The 19,162-nt window shown below is 44.9% G+C and overlaps 1 protein-coding gene across 4 annotated transcripts in view; it reads left to right on the top strand.

Annotated features, from left to right (window-relative positions):
* Nucleotides 1-316: 316 nt before the first annotated feature.
* piezo1 (piezo-type mechanosensitive ion channel component 1) overlaps nucleotides 317-19,162 on the top strand; it is a 359,497-nt gene continuing 340,651 nt past the window's right edge. For all 4 annotated transcript variants that reach the window (XM_038806434.1, XM_038806438.1, XM_038806437.1 and 1 more), the window contains exon 1: nucleotides 317-1,190. In XM_038806434.1, the coding sequence (XP_038662362.1) occupies nucleotides 1,127-1,190 (64 nt within the window). In that variant the 5' untranslated portion in view covers nucleotides 317-1,126. The remainder of the gene's footprint in view (nucleotides 1,191-19,162) is intronic.

Below are 19,162 nucleotides of genomic sequence, written 5' to 3' on the forward strand. Positions count from 1 at the left end.
TGCAGATGCTGCCTGACCTGCTGAACATTTCCAGCATTTGCTTTATATTTGAGAGCGTTGGAATAGCTGAGTCTTGAGATCAAACGGGCCTGAAAGCCTCACTATGCGGGTCTGTGCATACTGTGGAACTTCACCCCCAGCATCTGCAAGGGGGGGAATTAGGGGAATTGTCACCGGTTCCGTAAATTTAACGGGGCCTTTTCTGCGATCTGCAGTTTGAGAAAACCATGCCATTCCTTCAGTAGGTGGCGGTATCATTCTAAAGCGGGAGCCCACTCTTCACATCTGTCAGGGTTCCTCTGTCAAGGGAGCAATGAATGAGAGAGACAGCTGCCAAGTCTTAAAACATTGACGTAAATCCCGCTAACCCACACTCTGTGGCGCCGGGAAGAGAAGAGTTGCAAATTCCGGTAACACCGTCAATCCCGACCGAATGCATCCCGAGGCATTGGGAACAGGAATATCGAACAGTACATCTGAGTGAGTGGTGTTGGTCGGGGTTTTATTTGGCAACTTGAGCTCGTTCGGGGGAGGGAAATAAAGAAGCAAAACAGAAGCCAGGAAGACGGTCTGAATGAAGCAGCGTGTGGTGAACCCAGGCGAGTGACAGCAGGGGCTGCCCGCCACCAGCACCTCAGGCAGAGGAGGCGGGAAGGTGTCTCTGCGGCCACTTCACAAACCGGCTCGGGGACAGGAGAATCAGGCCACCCTGAAGCCAAGCACAACAACAATGAAAAATAGTTGTCTTGTTCAATTCCTCCTCCTCCACGATGGAAGAAGAACTGACAAAGTGGGAGTGTCTATTGACTGCTAACTGTTCTGAATGAGAGACTTGGGTGGTGGAATTTGAGCGCTGGGAGCCAGCAGTCGGTGTAAGCTGCCGGTTAGAGTTCTCCCTCCCTCCTCTCTCCCCTTGCACCGCAGGCATGTGTAGCCGCTGCTGAGGTGGGGGGAATACGAGCCGCTGTACAAAGTTGCTTTGCGGGGAGGATGGCTTCGGGCGCGGCTCCCTGACTTCACCAAGCATTGGACCGACTGAATTGGATTGGATTGCGGGGAAAGGCGGTCGCTTTCCCCGCGGGAGCCGCTCGCCAGTTGGGGCTGGAAGTGGAGCTCGGCTCGTGGGATGGAAGTGCAGGTGTTGTCCGGCTTCTTCTACTGGCTTCTGTTACCCCTCTGCCTGCTGGCTGGTGAGTGCCGTTCGGGGGACATGGGGCGGGCGTCAATCCGGTGAATATCATCGGTTTTTCTTGTTTAAAGTTGGACAGTACAGGGCTGTGCATGTGAGGCAACTCGCCTCCTCCCCCCGCCAAAATTCACTCAACAATTTCTCAGCTCATCACCATAGAATATTATTGGCAGCGTGCATGGTATAAACCTTTTTTAAAAAGATATTTTGTTTTGTTGTTGCCTGGAGAGGATCGAGCCAGATTAACGAGCGCGTTTTACCGAGTTAAACATCCCATGGTCGCAGAATGCCCACCCCAATTCCAAACTTCCCTGGGGGTACTGATTAAGTCGCAGGATACAACTGCCAGAAGAAAGTCTTAAGTTTTTTTCGAACACATCTCATTTCAATGACTAGACTCCAACTTTGCAACTGAAATCATTCCACCTACTAACGTGTGAGGTAATCCAATCATTTCAGTCGGCATTTGTGGGTTTATTTTGCATTGAGGTCATTCAGAGACCTACTGCTCTGATATCAGATGACACACCACTGCTCCTGATGGTCTCTGAAGTTACCTAGACCTTTGGAATCCCCCCCCCCCCCCCCCCCCCCCGCATCCCGCACCCCGCACCCCCTGACTCGCTTTTCTCCTTTGAAGACACTGCTTAAAACCCACCTCTTTGGCCAAACTTGTGATGATCTGATCTAACGTCCCTTTTTGTGGCCCGACAGTGTCATATTTTGTTTTATCACACTCCAATGAAGTTTATTTGAGATGTTTTATTACATTAAAGGCTCCACATAAATGATCATTGTTGTTTTAAGGTGAAGGGAGGTTCATGCAGAGCTTATCTGGGGCAGCAGGGCAGCATGGTGGTTAGCATAAATGCTTCACAGCTCCAGGGTCCCAGGTTCGATTCCCGGCTGGGTCACTGTCTGTGTGGAGTCTGCACGTCCTCCCCCTGTGTGCGTGGGTTTCCTCCGGGTGCTCCGGTTTCCTCCCACAGTCCAAAGATGTGCGGGTTAGGTGGATTGGCCATGCTAAATTGCCCGTAGTGTCCTAAAAAAAAAGTAAGGTTAAGGGGGGGGGGGGTGTTGTTGGGTTACGGGTATAGGGTGGATACATGGGTTTGAGTAGGGTGATCATGGCTCGGCACAACATTGAGGGCTGAAGGGCCTGTTCTGTGCTGTACTGTTCTATGTTCTATGTTCTATTATCATAGACTTGTGTTGAATGACTTGTTTCTATGTTGCAAAAGTCCATGCAAAGATATGGACATGAAACAGAGTATAATGACAATCATTGGCTGGAGAGGCATTGATAAAGTACGCATGGCATTGAGCTTAATCAAAGTTCCACTGCTCCTAAACCTACAGGTATGAAATAAATGACAAAACAGCCTGCTTGATCAGCACCCCATAATTCACTACCTTAAACAATCACTCCCTCCACTATTGGTGCAGAGTGGCTGCTATAAGATGCACTCGAGCCAAGGCTTTTTTAACAGCACCTTCCAAACCCACTTCGAAGAGTAGGACACCAGGCTCAAGTTCCTCTCCAATTGCCACACACCCTCCTGACTTGGGACTATTTTGTATTCCTTCACTGTTGTTGGGTCAAAATGCAGGTGTACCTACACTGTATGGACTGCAGTGGCCAAGAAGGCAGTTCACCAGAACCACTTTAAAGGCAGTTAAGTATGGGCAATAAACGCTGGTATTGTCAACAATGCTCACATTCCATGAACACATTTAAAAAAAAAAAATGAAATCTCTGTGCTGTACATGATAGAAAGTCATCAGCAGTTGTTCTGTGGTCCTTCATTATACTGCCAGTTTTGGTACTGGCACTGTTTGGCAACTGTACTTGAATAGGAAAGTCTCCTACATGCTCTTGGCCTGGCCATTGCAGACCCATTGTTGTTTCTCTTTGGGTAATATTGTGTCAAATAGTATTGTCATATATGATCAAAGTATGAACTCCTTGTCGGTCAGGTAATGCAGACTGGTGAACAGTACAGAAGCGTTATGATCTTCTAAGTCAGGGCGTTAGCGTGTCATGGTACACATATCATAAATGTTTTGACGGCAGGGTGCGGGGGGGGGGGGAGGGGGGGACTTTCTGTTAAAATCTTATTTAAAATAATGAAATTGTTACTTTTCACCCTTTTTCTTTTGTTCCAATTTTCCTCTTTTTTCAATACTTGAATTTGCATGTCTGAGCTGGAATGGGTTAGTAAACCTCATGTTCATGTGAGAAAGCTGAATTAATATGCACATTTGTTGCTGAATCATCCCTGGGTTCATGATTATATCTCAACAATGGTAATTCAGCTCCCTAATATTTGGCCTCATGAGTTGCTTTAAGCCATTAGTTCCAATGACACCACCAGCCTTCCCCATTTAAAAAGGAATAAAAAAAATGAATAGAGCAACTTAATAAAATGCTAATTATGGGTTTTGTAACTGTGTTTTGAAGGGCCTTTGTGCTGAATTTTCCAGGCTGTCTTCATAAGACTATGTAAATGAACAAAAGTGATGGTTCTATTATATGTAAAATATATCAAATGCATTTTACTATTGAGCAGCACCGGAAGTGTGTACGCAACAGCTTTACTTTTATAGCACATCCTCAGGAAATGAATGCTAATTTTGCACCCGATTGATATGTTTAGATCACCCTTGGCTGAATTGTCTCAGTTGAGTAGTATGTGAGCAGACATGACAAACCTTTTAAGTATTGGGGCTGGTATAACTCCTTTTCAATGTATTAAAGCAATGCAAAATCATTCTTATGTCATTTTTGACATTCTTTACACTTATTTGCTTGTGAAATTTTGCAATAAAGCTAACCACGACCCACATATTATGGAACCAACATTTGTTAGTACATTATTTTTTTTTTAAAGTAAGGATGTTAGTATTGGGCAATGAAACTCTGATCCATTTTTGGCATTTGGTGTCAGCTTCCAGGGCATTAAGGTTGGGTGTAATACTTCCCAGTTGTGAAAAGCACACATTTCAAACCCTAGGAATGCCTGTTAACCATAAGCACATTCCTCACCTCAAGTGCATTAAGATAACTCTTATCTAATGTCAACCACATTTTGTGCCTACTACATAGGATTTCATATTTACTGGTTCTTCTGTGAACCAGTGTCATTAGAAAGGAAGCTGACATTGGTTAACTTGTTTTGCTCAACAGCCTTTGGTGCTTTGCCCAGTTGGCCTTTCATCATGTGAATGTTGGAAAGTTATGAGTAAGAGAGAGCACAATTGTGTCTGATCCCATTCTTGTATAACGTTTGCACATCAAATTCCCAGTTTGATTCGTGGATTCTTGACGGGAAGTAGGGTTCCAAGCTCCTTTTCTAATTCTGCAACACTGGACCAGCATTTAAAGCCCATCCCTAATTGCCCTTGCCCTTAAGTGCTTTTAAGAGGCCACCACATTGCTGTTGGTCTGGAGATGACAGATTTCTTTCCCTAAAGTGCGTTAGTGAACCAGATGGGTTTTAAAGAAATATTATTGAATTCCAATTTCATTATCTGCCATGGTAGGATGCGAACCCAGGTCCTCAAAACATTAGCCGGGGTCTCTTCATTGCTCATTCAGTCACAATACCACTACACCATCATCTCCCCTGTTTATCTACTCCTGGCTTGACCAAGAGGAACTGAGTCAACACAGCCTAAAGATTGAATCTAGGACTGGACCTCCCTCATTAATATGGTCCAGTGTTACATCATTTGTTTACTGTCTCATTGCGGCAACCATTGGAGCAATTTCAGAAGTGCACCATGAACAAGATAAAACAGTCGAGTAATTTTGCTGGTGGGTCTCCTGTTGCACAATTTAAACCTGCGCCAATGGAGAGATTCACTGATGAAATTCATAGCAGAACTTCATTGTGGTTTACTATGCTTTGGGCCCTATTCTATTACTTCTCCATTGAAACAATGTGGAGAAATTATGAGTTATAAATTGTTTCTCTCAAATCATTTTTGGCATCCTTTTCTCTTCTACAAAACTTAAATAGCCTTGAATTAAGTTGTTGGGAATCATTTAACCAGTATCTTTCTTTAAACAAGGCAGTTTTTAAGCTCAACAGCTTTGGCATTTGCAACATTATAACATGGCCTCACAGAGTGCTAAGGCAGCAAATTGCATTGCTGGGAAATACTGTTTTGAGCGCCATAATAATTAAGTGGGAATTTCTGGATTATATCCCATAACTATAGTTTGGGTAAATTACAATGAGTAGATTTTTTCCCGCTTCACAGGTAATGTAGGAGGACACAATTGGCAGCACAATGGCTCGATTTTTATCAAGACAAGAGTTTTATAAAAGATTGGTCAGGAATGCTGCTGTGGTAACACGTTGTCAAGCCCAACACATTCTGCTTGTGCGCTCCAGAATGGCACTTGTGGTTGCTCTACATTGTATGCTGTAATTGAGTTCTGTAACTTATCAATCATTCTTTGATTAAGAGTAAATACAATGAATACAACTAATGGTTTGCTACGTACCTGTTAGCTTTAAAGCATCAATTTCATTATATGTTATGGTAACTATGTGATGTTAACCAGGATACCTGACCATGTAGTTCAAAAGATTTCAAATAGAGAAAATCATGTTCAGCTATGGCCAATTTGTTATTTTGAATACATGATTATTCCTGTAACCCAATTCTATACTTTCTACTTTGACTGTTTGAGTGCATACATACATTGTTTTTATCAGTTAAAAATGTATGATAATGAAAGTTGTATTTGTTCAGAGAATGGTGTAACTGTGTTTGTAGATATACACTTTTCATTAATTGTCCATAAAGTTTACCTAATGTGCTGTCCCAATGGCTCTGGTTACTGTTTAGTTAAATCATACACACTGGAAGATTCTAAGAAAGGTCCATACCTTTTTTAATTGGGTCACAGGATGTGGGCATCATTGGCAAGGCCAATGTTTATTGCACAGCCCTAATTGCCTTGCAGAAGCTAGTGGTGTGATGACACTTTGAACCACTGCTTTCTATGCGGTGTAAGTACATCCACAATGCTATTAGGTAGGGCATTCCAGGATTTTGACCCCAATAGTGATGAAGGAATGTCAATATATTTCCAAGTCAGGATGTTGTGTGATGAGAACTTGCAGGTAGTGGCGTTCACAATCCCCTATTGCCTTCCTCCTTCTTGGGGTGTTTGGAGGATGTCTTAAAAGCCTTTGGGAGTTGCTGCCATGTGCTGTGTAGCTGGTACACACTGCAGCTACCATGCGCTAGTGGTGGGTGGGGTACTGATCAATCGGGCTGCTGTTCCTGGATGTTATTGAGCTTTTTGAGTATTGTTGGAACTGTACTCACCTGGCTCGGCTAGTATTCCATTATAATCCTGACTTGTGCCTTGTAGATTATGGAAAAATTTGGAGAGTTGGGAGATGAGTTACTTGCCACACAATTTTCAGTCTCTTCTCTTGTAGCCATAGTATTTATGTGGCTGGTCCAGTTACGTTTCTGGTCAATAGTAACCACTAGATGTTGGTGGTCTGTGCTGATTTAGCTGACTTCACCTGGCATGGTAATGGGACGTTATGTTTGACCTCTGTGCAGTGTCCCTGAGTTAATGACAGGAAAAGCAGTCAGATTTCCCAATTTCTGTTCACTTGAAATGTGTCTGAGAGCCTATGCATATGTATTCACAAAAACATGATGCCTGTTCAGTGAATTAATCTATGAAAATTCACTGGGTGGGCAGAATTCTCCCATCTGGGATTATGTTCCATGGTGGGGGTGGGGACCTGAACTATTTCCCAGTGCAGAAGCTGAAGGGAAATCGCACCATATGTTCCAGTCCTGACATCGTTAATTATTGAACCAGGTGTTTTGCACCATATTATGTGGCGGGGAAGGTCTGATGGCGATTAAACCTCCATCATATTTGGACACCGTATTGAAAAGAAAGGCGCCCACTATCACTGACCCACTATTAAAGAACGAAGATGGACCTCCTGAAAATGAAGAAGGATCTCTGGAAGCACTCTGAGGCTGGAAGGTGGACCTCCTCAATGACACTGAATCTGAAAGATCCACCTGTAGATGCTCCTCCACATACTGGTGTGGTGTTCCAGGGACGCTGGCAACCTCTATTCCGAACTCGGGATGAGCCCCAGGCACTGTTCAGGTGATTCCTAACATCTGCACACCATACTGTTCCAGACATGATTTGCACCAGCGTGTTTTCCCGCCACTGTTCTGGAGAATTGGGCGTAGGTAGGAGATTCTGGTTGGGCCTTAATCCGCATCTCATTAGTGCGATGCAAGTAAGTTCCCCACGGCAGACCCCAGCAGAAGATACCGCAGGAAATTCACGCCGGAGGGAAACTAATTTTTGCACACCCACCAAGTTCTTCCCTCGCCCCCTCCTGTCAATGAACTCCAATGAAGTCTGGTCTGCGATCAGGGCTCACCGATCGGTGGGCCGGCCTCTTCCTGGCGTCGGCTCTTAGACTCCTAATGGGAGAATCCCACCCTGTATTTTCCTTTCTTTTCATGTACTTAATGATCTGTTGAGCTGCTCGCAGAAAAATACTTTTCACTGTACCTTGGTACAAGTGATGATAAACCAATCCAATCCAAATGCAGAATAATGGCAACTCTGCTCAAGTCCAGTCAAGTTTTTTTGGTTTAAAACTTTCCATATACAGGATATCAATGGGCAAGTTACTGTATATTAATGAAATTATGCAGATTAACCCCTCAAGTTTTGAATGTCTTTTGTAATTCTCATGTTTGTTAACCATTATAAAGTTATCTTGCCTGCCTTGTCTAGCTGTGATGCACGGTGATACAGACTCTCCGTACCCACTTAAAACCATTTAATCTGCTCGGAGAAGAGGTAAAGCAGATTATAAACCCAGACCAATTAATATGAAACATTTGGAACATCCCTCGACAAGCTCCGCAAATAATTGAAACCAGTTCAGGAGACCATAATGAACCTGACTTATGGTCCAAATCCTGACTTCTATAATCCACCTGTTAAATATTGTTGAAATGTATCATTTTTTCCCTGTACATCACCAATGCAGATTGAATTTTCTTATTTTAGCGGAAGTGAAAGACAGCAAAGTTCCTGAACTGAATCATGTGATTTGATTTTAGATGTTGTATACTGCGATGTGCCAATGAGCTGCCTCACAGGTTGCAGGAGAGAAGCACACTGTACAAGTTGTACAGCACTTTAATAGTATCGCCTATCCTCAACTAAATCTATCGTAGTAGAGGTATATTCCCATCTCCCTCAGATGTTTGTCTAGTCTCCCCCCACCTCCAACATCTATAAAATCCACTTAAACCATTTCCTTTGATAGCATAGGGGGGCTGGATCCTCCCAAAATGAGACTATGTCCCCACGCCGGCGTAAAAGTGGTGGAGTTTCACTCCCGAAATTCCTTGAAAAAAGTTAGACGAATTCATAGCCCTGCAGGGGGCCAGCAGGAATCCAGAGTGAATCTCATAGCTTTTGCTGCAGATACGGGCCCCCGCACCTCCAGGTCAGAGGCCACGCATGCACACGCCGGCGACCTCGCGCGGCCGCGCCGTGCTCCATGGCGGACTCGGATCGCGGAGCCATATGGAGGAAAGAGACCTCCAGGTTGGTCGCGCGCCTGAACCTCTACCCCCGCACATTAAATCTCCGGCTGCCCCCCGGTCTCCGATATGCCCGCCCCCGACAGGGTGGCCGGTCAGGAGCGGAGGTTTGATGAGCGTGCCTCTGGCAATGGGCCCCGGCGGCACGACGTCCTCTCCGCTGACACCGACTTTCGGCGGCTGAAGAATCCCCGGACCGGTGCTGGGCCCGATTTGCTGCGGAGAATCCAACCCAGGATTTAGATGTAGGAGTAGGCTATTTGATCCTTTGAGCCTGCTCCTATATTCAATAAGCTCATGGTTGGTGCGGCTGTGTTCTCAACTTCACCTGCCTCTCTGACCCCCCCCATAATCTTTGACACCCTTGCCTATCAAAAATCTGTCTAACTGGGCCTTAGATAAATAAAATTACCCAGCCTTCACTGCTGTCTGTAATTCCACAGACTAGTGACCCTCTGAGAGAAAAAAAATATTCTCGTCTCTGTCTAACAGGCAACTCCCTTCTTAAACTGTGTCCCCTTGTTCTGGTCTCCCAAAAGGAAACATCCCCCTGGTTTCCACATCAACAAGCCCCCTGAGGATCTTGTATGTTTCAATGAGATCATCTCTCATTCTACTAAGCTCCAATGGGTATAGGCCCAAAGTGTACAACCTTTCTTAAAATGAGCCTTTCTTCCCAGGTAATAGTTTCTATGTTCTCGCCATAGGGACTTTTCACAGTAACTTCATTGCAGTGTTAATGTAAGCCTACTTGTGACACTAAAGATTATTATTATTATTCTTTGGGTAAAGAGGTTTCTTTTTTTATGAATTCCCTATTATATTTCTGGGTGGCTGTCTTATATCGATGGCCTCGAGTTACGCTCTTTTTCACAAGTCGTAACAGTATCTCTGTATCCACCCTACCAAACCTTTCATAGTTTTGAAGGCTTCCGGAAGGTCACCCTTCAACTGCCTTTTTATAGGAGAAAAAGAGATCCAGACTGCTCATCCTTTCCTGATAATATGGACAGTATTTCTGATACCCCTGTGTAAATCTTCTTTGTGTCCTCTCTAGTTACACCCTGTTTGTAATATGGCACCCAGAACTGCATGCAGTACTGATACTTTTCAAGTCTATCCTTCTAGAAATAAAGCCTAGTGTGTGGTATGCTGTTAAAAATTATATATAAATCTGAACTTACCATGATGAATTTTAACAGAATAGTGTGACAAAATGTACCAACAGGAAGGAAAATGTTGTAAAAGAAAGTGTGCAGATTTTCATGTATGATTCCGAGATATTTATAATTTTGAATACTAGTGCAATATCAAATTAGTGAAACCTTGGTAATTCTTGTCGAATTTGGGGCTACAGAAAGTAACTGAACCCGACTTGTATTTCAGAATTTGAGTTGAAATATGGTTACATTTTATTTATCGTTTTCCACGCATCTAAATTCTCCTCCTCACTGTGGCCAAGGTAGGCAGGCTCTCGAATCCAAGGGAGAGAACACTCGTTCGCATGGCCCAACTTCGAGCAGCACTGTACAGTTGATTTCCCCAGGCAACTGGCAGGGCCACGGGTCTCAACCTGCATAACCTGCACCCTATTCTTCGATGATCTCAATGGGGAATGCCACATGGCCCATGCTGCTTTACTCTCCAGTAATTTATGTAGTCTGCATAGCAGCATTAGTGAACATATTTATTCCCTTTGACAAAGAGTCAGCAAACTCAAAACGTTAGCTCTTTTCTCTCCCTGCAGATGCTGCCAGACTTGCTGAGATTTTCCAGCATTTTCTCTTTCATTTCAGATTCCAGCATCCGCAGTAATTTGCTTTTATATTTATTCCCTAGATCTTTCCAATTGATACTTTTAATTATTCATTCGAAAGTATATATGAGCAGGTTGGGATGACTAATCCATCCCTTTATATTAACCTTCTGCCATAGAATCAAATCTTAAAGTACACTCCCTATCCCCAACTCAAAGTCAATATAACATGATAAGCAGCAGTCCGACTCATGGGGGACCACTGCGTCTTTCTCTCTGGTCAGAAAATACCCGTTTACCCCGACTCTGTCTCACATCCCTTCACTAATTACATATTGAAGGAACACTGGTAACTTTGTTCCCATGTGTGTCTATTTTCTGAATCAGTCTATTGTGCGGTACCTTTATCAAAAGTCTTTTGAAAGTCAAAATATGCTTTTAGTGCACCACTTTCATCAGCCTGTTGCTTCATCAAAAAACTCAATCAGGTTAGTCGCACACAATTTGCCTTGTAACAAATCCTTGCTGGCTGTCATTGTGAACCCAGATGTCTCCCAAGTGAGAATTATTTTTGCCCATGACAAAGGTTTCTGGTTGGCCACAAGTTACCTAGTTTATCCTGATCCCCTCTGTTGGACAGAGGTGCAACATTTGTGATTCCTCCCTGACACCACTCCCCTATCCAAGGAGGGATGTGATCAGAGCTTGTGATTTCAATTGCCAGTTTTCCCTTTCTTTTTTACCTCTTGAAAATGCTAATGGTGAGATTGGTGTAGTTCCGTTACTTTTACTGTACTTTGTCGAAATGGCCATTCTTCAAGTTTGAGCCCAGCCAGCGAGCCAGCTGTTTTGGGGGCATCACATTGGAGCCTTACCCTGTCCCAATGTACTTTTTGGTAAAAGTCAGCAGACAGTAATCAGGAGCAAGAACTTTGGCAGAGTTTTTTTACTGCATCGTCCAAATACACTGAAGCAGCTGTACTTTCCAGTTATGCTCAAGTGAGTTCAACTAACTTTGTACAGATCAGAATTCAAACCTGAGACCTTTTTTGTTCCGATTTAATTGTGGTGTAATTTTTCCACATTGTACTTTCTGGCAAAGCCTCAAGCAATCTGTTGCCTGCATCTATTCCCGTGTCAGATAATAGCTGGCAAAGAAATGCTCATTAACATCTGTTAAAAGAAGCCAAGCATTTTGATTGATAGAAAAAGTTATACTTGCATCTTGTTTACTTGAAACTGTGGGAAATTCAACACGAAGCTTGAAAGTGTTTTCTCGTCCTAATTATGCTCATCCCTATTAATAGCCAAACCTGCCCATGGTTTAATTGTACATTTCTTTCTGTATTGTACCTATTTGGTGCACACTGTTTTCTTCATGTATCCCACCTTGCAAAACCGAGACTAAAGCTTATTTCCCTCCTTGCCTCCTGTTTTTGATATACTTTATCCAGTTGCCAGTGTTTCTGCTGGCTTTTGGATGTGATTCTTCCACAATGGCAGCAGCTGGCTGATTTTGGAAGTGCGATGATGATATTGCCTTTTGTCCACAGTTTGGCACCGAGGAATGCCTCAGGAATGCGAAAATAACAAATGCACTGCCGATAATGTGTGTTAATAATGCCGGTCTGAGTGGATATGTATTTTTTGAAATGCTTTTCTTAACATTTGGAAATTTAATGCAATTGTTTAAGCGGGTGCTGTCATTTAACAAAAAGTATATTTAGAGCAGTTTGCAGGGCATGGAAATCATGCAATGCAACCGGCTTCACCCTGAATGTAATGATTCTAGATTTGGTAACAAAGTATATTAATTTCCTTTTATATTTGCAATTGAGTGTACAGCTTTAAGGAAGACATTGAGTGCACTTGAGGCCTATATCTGTTGATCTGGAAGTGTGTTAAAGTAGATATTTATATTTCAATGTGGAGGCAGAAAATTCTTTGTAATAAAAATGTTTCTGCATTGACGTATTCTTTTGTGTTGAGACTTGCAGTCCATAAGTACATTTTTCCAGCAGAATTGTTACTTTGTTTTTTTAAAGAATTAGTTATTTCCATAATATCACACCATGACTGACAAATCAGTGGTACAATGAAACAATCAGATAATCCAGCCCAGTGTTTTTCAAACTTTTTTGCCCGGGACCCATTTTTACCAGCCGGCCGACCTTCGTGACCCAAGCCGGCCGACATTTGCGACTCACACCACCTGAACTTCACAATCTACTATTTGCGTTTACCAAAATGTATTTTATTAAAAGCATGTATCAGTACAGGTTACAGTGAACAACCACCCCGGGAAACATGCTTCCCTGCAATTAACTATACAATCTGTACAGACTTTTCCTCTTTTTCATCCCCCCCCTCCCCCTGTGACGAACAACATCACAAACACGGTCACAAACATCCCCCACCTTTCCTCAAATCCCCCTGAAGAGCTCCTTAACTCATACTTTATCTTCTCTAATCGCAGGAAGTTGCATAGGCCACCAGACAAAGCCGCTAATCCCGGTGGCGATGATTCGCCGTCGTGCGTTCAGAGAGGCGAAGGCCAAGACATCGGCCTTTCTCCTCTCCATGAGCTCCAGCTTCTCTGAAACCCCAAATATCGCCACCAAAGGGTCCGGGTCCACCTCTTCCTCCACTGTCCTGGCTAAGACCGCGAACACTCCCGCCCAGAATCTTCCCAATTTTTCACAACCCCAAAATATGTGCGCATGATTCGCTGCCCCCCCCCCCCCCACACTTGTCACACTCACCTACTACCCCCTAAAAGAACCCACTCATTCTCGCCACGAGTCATATGCACCCTGTCCACCTCCTTAAACTGCACCAAGCGCATCCTTGCACAAGAGGAGGTCCCATTTACCCTATGCAGTGCCTCACTCCATGCTCCCCAATTGACCTCCTCTCCCAATTCCGCTTCCCATTTCTCCTTGATCTTCACAACCCGCTCGCCTCCCTGCTCCCCCAGCCACTTATATATATACCCCAATTCTTCCCTCTCCTTCCACGTCCGGGAGCAGCAGTCACTCCAGCAGGGTGTATCCCGGCAACCTAGGGAACCCCCTCCAGACCTTTCGTGCAAAGTCCCTAACCTGCAGATACCTGAACTCTCTCCCCCTCAGCAGCTCTACTCTCTCCTTTAGCTCCTCCAGACTGGCGAACCCTTCATCCAAATGCAGACCCCACACCTTGACCAGCCCCACTTCCCTCCACCTCCTGTACACACTATCCATTACCCCCCCGGCTCAAACCCATGATTCTCGCACAGAGGAGTTAGCTCCGACATCGCTTCCACCCTAAAATGCCTCCTCAACTGATTCCATATCTTCGTTGTAGACTGCACTACCAGGGTCCTTGAAAACCTACTCTGAGCCATTGACCACGCTGCCATCGCCATAGCCCTCAAACTAGACCCTTACAATATTCCTCCTCCATCCTAACCCACTCTACCTCTTCTTCTCACCACTGCCGCACCTTGTCCACATTCGTCGTCCAATAATAATGAAGCAAGTTCGGCAACGCCAACCCCCCAGCTGCCTCTGCCTCTATAGCAGGGTCCTCCCCACCCTCGGCACCTTCCCTGCCCATACAAAGTCAGAAATGATCGTGTCCACTTTCCGAAAAAAGGCCTTTGATATAAAGACCGGGAGAGCCTGAAAGATAAACAAGAACCTTGGCAGAATATTCATTTTCACCATTTTGACCCTCCCGGCCAACGTTAAGTGCAGTGTATCCCACCTCTTAAGCTCCTCCCTAGCCTCCTCCGCCAGCTTCATTAATTCCACTTGTAGAGCCCCGTCCATTCCCTCGCTACCTGAATCCCCAAATACCTAAACCTATCCCTCGCTACCATAAATGGCACCCCCTCCTAAATTAGCCTGCTGTGCCAGCTCGTTCACTGGGAATACCTCGCTTTTCCCTACATTTAGTTTATACCCCGAGAACCCTCCAAACCTCCCCAGCAGGCCTATAATCCTTCCCATACTCTCCAACGGATCCGAAACATACCGCAAACATCGGCATAGAGCGACACCCGATGCTCCCTCTAGCCCCTCAATATCCCCCGTCACTCTGCCGACCCCCTGAGAGCCATCGCCAATGGCTCTATGGCCAGCGCAATCAGCAGAGGCGACAGCGGGCACCCCTGCCTCGTACCCCTGTGGAAGTAAAGGTTTTGTGAGCTCATATCATTCGTCCTCACCCTTACTCTTGGTGCCACAGACAGCAATTATACCCATACCACATATCTCGGCCCAAACCCAAACCTTCCCCAAACTTCAAACAAGTACCGCTACTCCACCCGATCAAATGCCTTCTCTGCGTCCATGGACACCACCACCTCCGGTACCAGAGCCCCTGACAGATTCCTCACCACATTCAACAGACGTCTTATATTATTTGCGCTTACCTTTAATTTGAGATGTGAGGCTGCTTGGTCCTCACAATCTCACTTGCTTTGTCATTCAATGTTACGTTTCTGTTAAGGACTTAAGTTGATGATTTAAATTCTCAGTGCATCTGTTGAAAAAAAGCCATGCTTAGTCTTCAAATGCCTTTGAAGTTTTGAGGGTTTTAATCTTTCATTTGCCAGTACTTCCCTGCATATCCTGATTAGCACTGGCACAATTAATAAAGCCATACCTTAAAGGAAAAAAATCATCTTTATACTGCTTTGTTCCTGATTTCAGCCTCTTAATGGGCTGTTCACCAGAGGCCCTGGAGATCAAACCAGCACTGCTTTGTCCTGCTGTAGATTCTACTGAGCAGTTCTCTCCAGCAGGTTTAGTTGTCAGATCCTGGCCTGTTTGTGTCCCTGGCCTTCTCTTCCTTATTACAAAACGACCCATTTTAAACACTTCAATCCTGTTGCTTGCTTGCTGCTAACAAAATTAAGGAATCTCTCTCAGCCCAGGGCACGTGACGTCAGTGTGGGACATGCTGTCTGCCATCGCTCCAGGCAGGAAGACTCCTATTGAATAACTCTGCTCCTGGGTCAGCGTGCTGCTGTCAGGAGGAGGCGGTCTGCTCCTCTGGCTCCAGGATTGCACACTGCTGAGGGGGCAGGCATGCGCGTGATGGCCAACAATTTAAAAATCGGTCATAGCCGGCATTCTTTTTAATCGGTTGCGGCCGTTGGGCACTACTTCCTGTGATCGGGAAAGTCTCAACCCTTCCAACACCCACCCACGCGGGTCGCAACCCTGGGTTTGGAAATGATTGATCCAACCTAATACTGATGAATGAAGGCATTATTATTTTATGTAAAGAAGGAAAGGGTATTTTGATCAGTGGTACCGACTTATTAATCATTTGAATATGACGCGAAGATGACATACTGATTCTAAGATATATATCCAAGAATTATGGAATTGAATTTCAGAGTATTGCACGGTAACTAGCCAGAAGAATTGCATTGGAAATATAGCTGACATATTCTATCTGCTTATTATTTATAATTTCAATTAAAATATTCTGTGTTTCCTGTTACTGTGTTTAAAAATTTGTCTTCCACTTTCAATATAAATTCCTTTAACAGATCCATAAGGAACAATTGATTCTTAATGGGGGTCTTAAGTCAGGATTTAAAAATGGTGCATTCATGCAGTGTTGGGAGGTGGGTAAGTAACAAGCTCGTGCTGCCATTCCAGCTTGAGGCCCAGGCTATTTTGACCGTTGGGTTATGTTTCAGAACAGACTGTTGCTCATTGTGGCTGATGAAGAGGTTAGCAATGAGCACAGGATTGCAAGAAACCATCAGCTAGGACCTGAGGCAACATTATCTGTATTAGAAGGATAAATCTGTTTTGATAACAAATTCAAAAAAATTAGAGACAGTACTATGTATGACAATTATTGTTTCAAAAAAATTCATGTTCAGAGTACATTCAGAACAGTGCTAGAAACTTGTGTGCAAAGAACTTGAGTGTCGCGTATCGAAAGCTGTACCTCACCTTGAAAGTAGCTGAAGTCCCCAAAATGTGAAGCTGTGTATTTTCTACTATTTAAAAAAAACTGGCTTCTATTGTTGAATTCTTGTTTAAGTTGAACTTTTGTTTAGTATGTGGTAGTCACCTCTGTTGTATTATATTGTATATATGGATATTACAGTAAGGTCCCAGAGGTACAGGTACCGGAGTAGATCCCTGCCTGATGGCTCCGCCCAGTGGGCGGAGTATAAATGTGTGTGCTCTCCGAACAGCAGCCATTTCGTCAGCCACTGTAGGAGGCCACACATCTCTGTGTAATAAAGCCTCAATTACATTCTACTCTCGTCTCATCGTAATTGATAGTGCATCAATTTATTACACAGAGATTTTTCAGAGATGGACCTCCGCATCAAGCCGGATCGCCTGCAGCGGCATCCTCAAGCAGACAACACCAAAAAGGACTTCGAACATTGGCTAGCTTGCTTTGAAACATACATCGGGTCTGCGACAGACCCAATTCCAGAAGCACAGAAGCTCCAGATTCTGTACACTCGGCTGAGCTCCAACGGTTTCCCCCTCATCCGGGACGCGCCTACCTATGCAGAGGCCGTGGTGCTACTGAAGGAGAACTACGCTCAGCAAACCAACAAGATCTACACCAGACACCACTTGTCCACGCAGCGCCAACATCCCAGTGAGTCTGTGGAAGATTTCTGGCGTGCCCTGCTTTCCCTGGTGAGAGACTGTGATTGCCAGGCCGTTTCGGCCTTTGAACATTCGAACCAGCTAATGAGAGATGCGTTCGTTGTGGGCATCGAATCAAACTACATCTGCCAGCGCCTCTTAGAAGGCGCCACGCTTGACCTCGCCGCGACCAAGAAACTAGCGCTCTCGCTCACAGTCGCCTCACGCAACGAGAGGTGAGGCCATATTGGATTTGGTACTGGGTAATGAACCAGGACAGGTGTTAGATTTGGAGGTAGGTGAGCACCTTGGTGATAGTGACCACAATTCGATCACGTTTACTTCAGTGTTGGAAAAGGATAGGTATATACCGCAACGCAAGAGTCATATCTGGGGGAAAGGCAATTATGATGCGATGAGGCAAGACTTGGGTTGCTTCGGATGGGGAGGGAAACTGCAGGGGATGGGCACAATGGAAATGTGGAGCTTGTTCAAGAAACAGCTACTGCGTGTCCTTGATAAGTATGTACCTGTCAGGCAGGGAGTAAGTGGTCGAGCGAGGGAACTGTGGTTTACTAAAGTAGTTGAAACACTTGTCAAGAGGAAGAAGGAGGCTTATGTAAAGATGAGACGTGAAGGTTCAGTTAGGGCGCTCGAGATTTACAAGTTAGCTAGGAAGGACCTAAAGAGAGAGCTAAGAAGAGCCAGGAGGGGGCATGAGAAGTCTTTGGCAGGTAGGATCAAGGATAACCCTAAAGCTTTCTATACATATGTCAGGAATAAAAGAATGACTAGGGTAAGAGTAGGGCCAGTCAAGGACAGTAGTGGGAAGTTGTGCGTAGAGTGCGAGGAGATAGGAGAGGGGAGATAGGGGCAGCAGGGTAGCATGGTGGTTAGCATAAATGCTTCACAGCTCCAGGGTCCCAGGTTCGATTCCCGACTGGGTCACTGTCTGTGTGGAGTCTGCACGTCCTCCCCCTGTGTGCGTGGGTTTCCTCCGGGTGCTCCGGTTTCCTCCCACAGTCCAAAGATGTGCGGGTTAGGTGGATTGCCCGTAGTGTCCTAATAAAAGTAAGGTTAAGGGGGGGGTTGTTGGGTTACGGGTATAGGGTGGATACGTGGGTTTGAGTAGGGTGATCATGGCTCGGCACAACATTGAGGGCTGAAGGGCCTGTTCTGTGCTGTACTGTTCTATGTTCTATGAGAGGTGCTAAATGAATATTTTTCATCAGTATTCACACAGGAAAAAGACAATGTTGTCGAGGAGAATACTGAGATGCAGGTTACTATACTAGAAGGGCTTGAGGTTCATAAGGAGGAGGTGTTAAGCAATTCTGGAAAGTGTGAAAATAGATAAGTCCCCTGGGCCAGATGGGATTTATCCTAGGATTCTCTGGGAAGCTAGGGAGGAGATTGCTGCACCTTTGGCTTTGATCTTTAAGTCATCTTTGTCTACAGGAATAGTCATGATGTGGAGATGACGGCGTTGGACTGGGGTGAACACAGTAGGAAGTCTTACAACACCAGGTTAAAGTCCAACAGGTTTGTTTCAAACAAGAGCTTTCGGAGTGCAGCTCCTTCCTCAGGTGAATGGAGAGGTATGCCATGAGGTCATGTTGCAGCTGTACAAAACTCTGGTGCGGCTGCATTTGGAGTATTGCGTGCAATTCTGGTCGCCGCATTATAGGAAGGATGTGGAAGCATTGGAAAGGGTGCAGAGGAGATTTACCAGAATGTTGCCTGGAATGGAGGGAAGATCTTATGAGGGAAGGCTGAGGGACTTGAGGCTGTTTTTGTTGGAGAGAAGAATGTTAAGAGGTGACTTAATTGAGAGCCTTTTTCCTCGGATGGTGATGTCTAGCACGAGGGGGCATAGCTTTAAATTGAGGGGAGATAGATATAGGACAGATGTCAGAGGTGGGTTCTTTACCCCGAGAGTAGTAAGGGCGTGGAATGCCCTGCCTG

This window comes from Scyliorhinus canicula, chromosome 9, assembly GCF_902713615.1.
Source record: "Scyliorhinus canicula chromosome 9, sScyCan1.1, whole genome shotgun sequence".
In the NCBI taxonomy this organism is placed as follows: domain Eukaryota; kingdom Metazoa; phylum Chordata; class Chondrichthyes; order Carcharhiniformes; family Scyliorhinidae; genus Scyliorhinus; species Scyliorhinus canicula.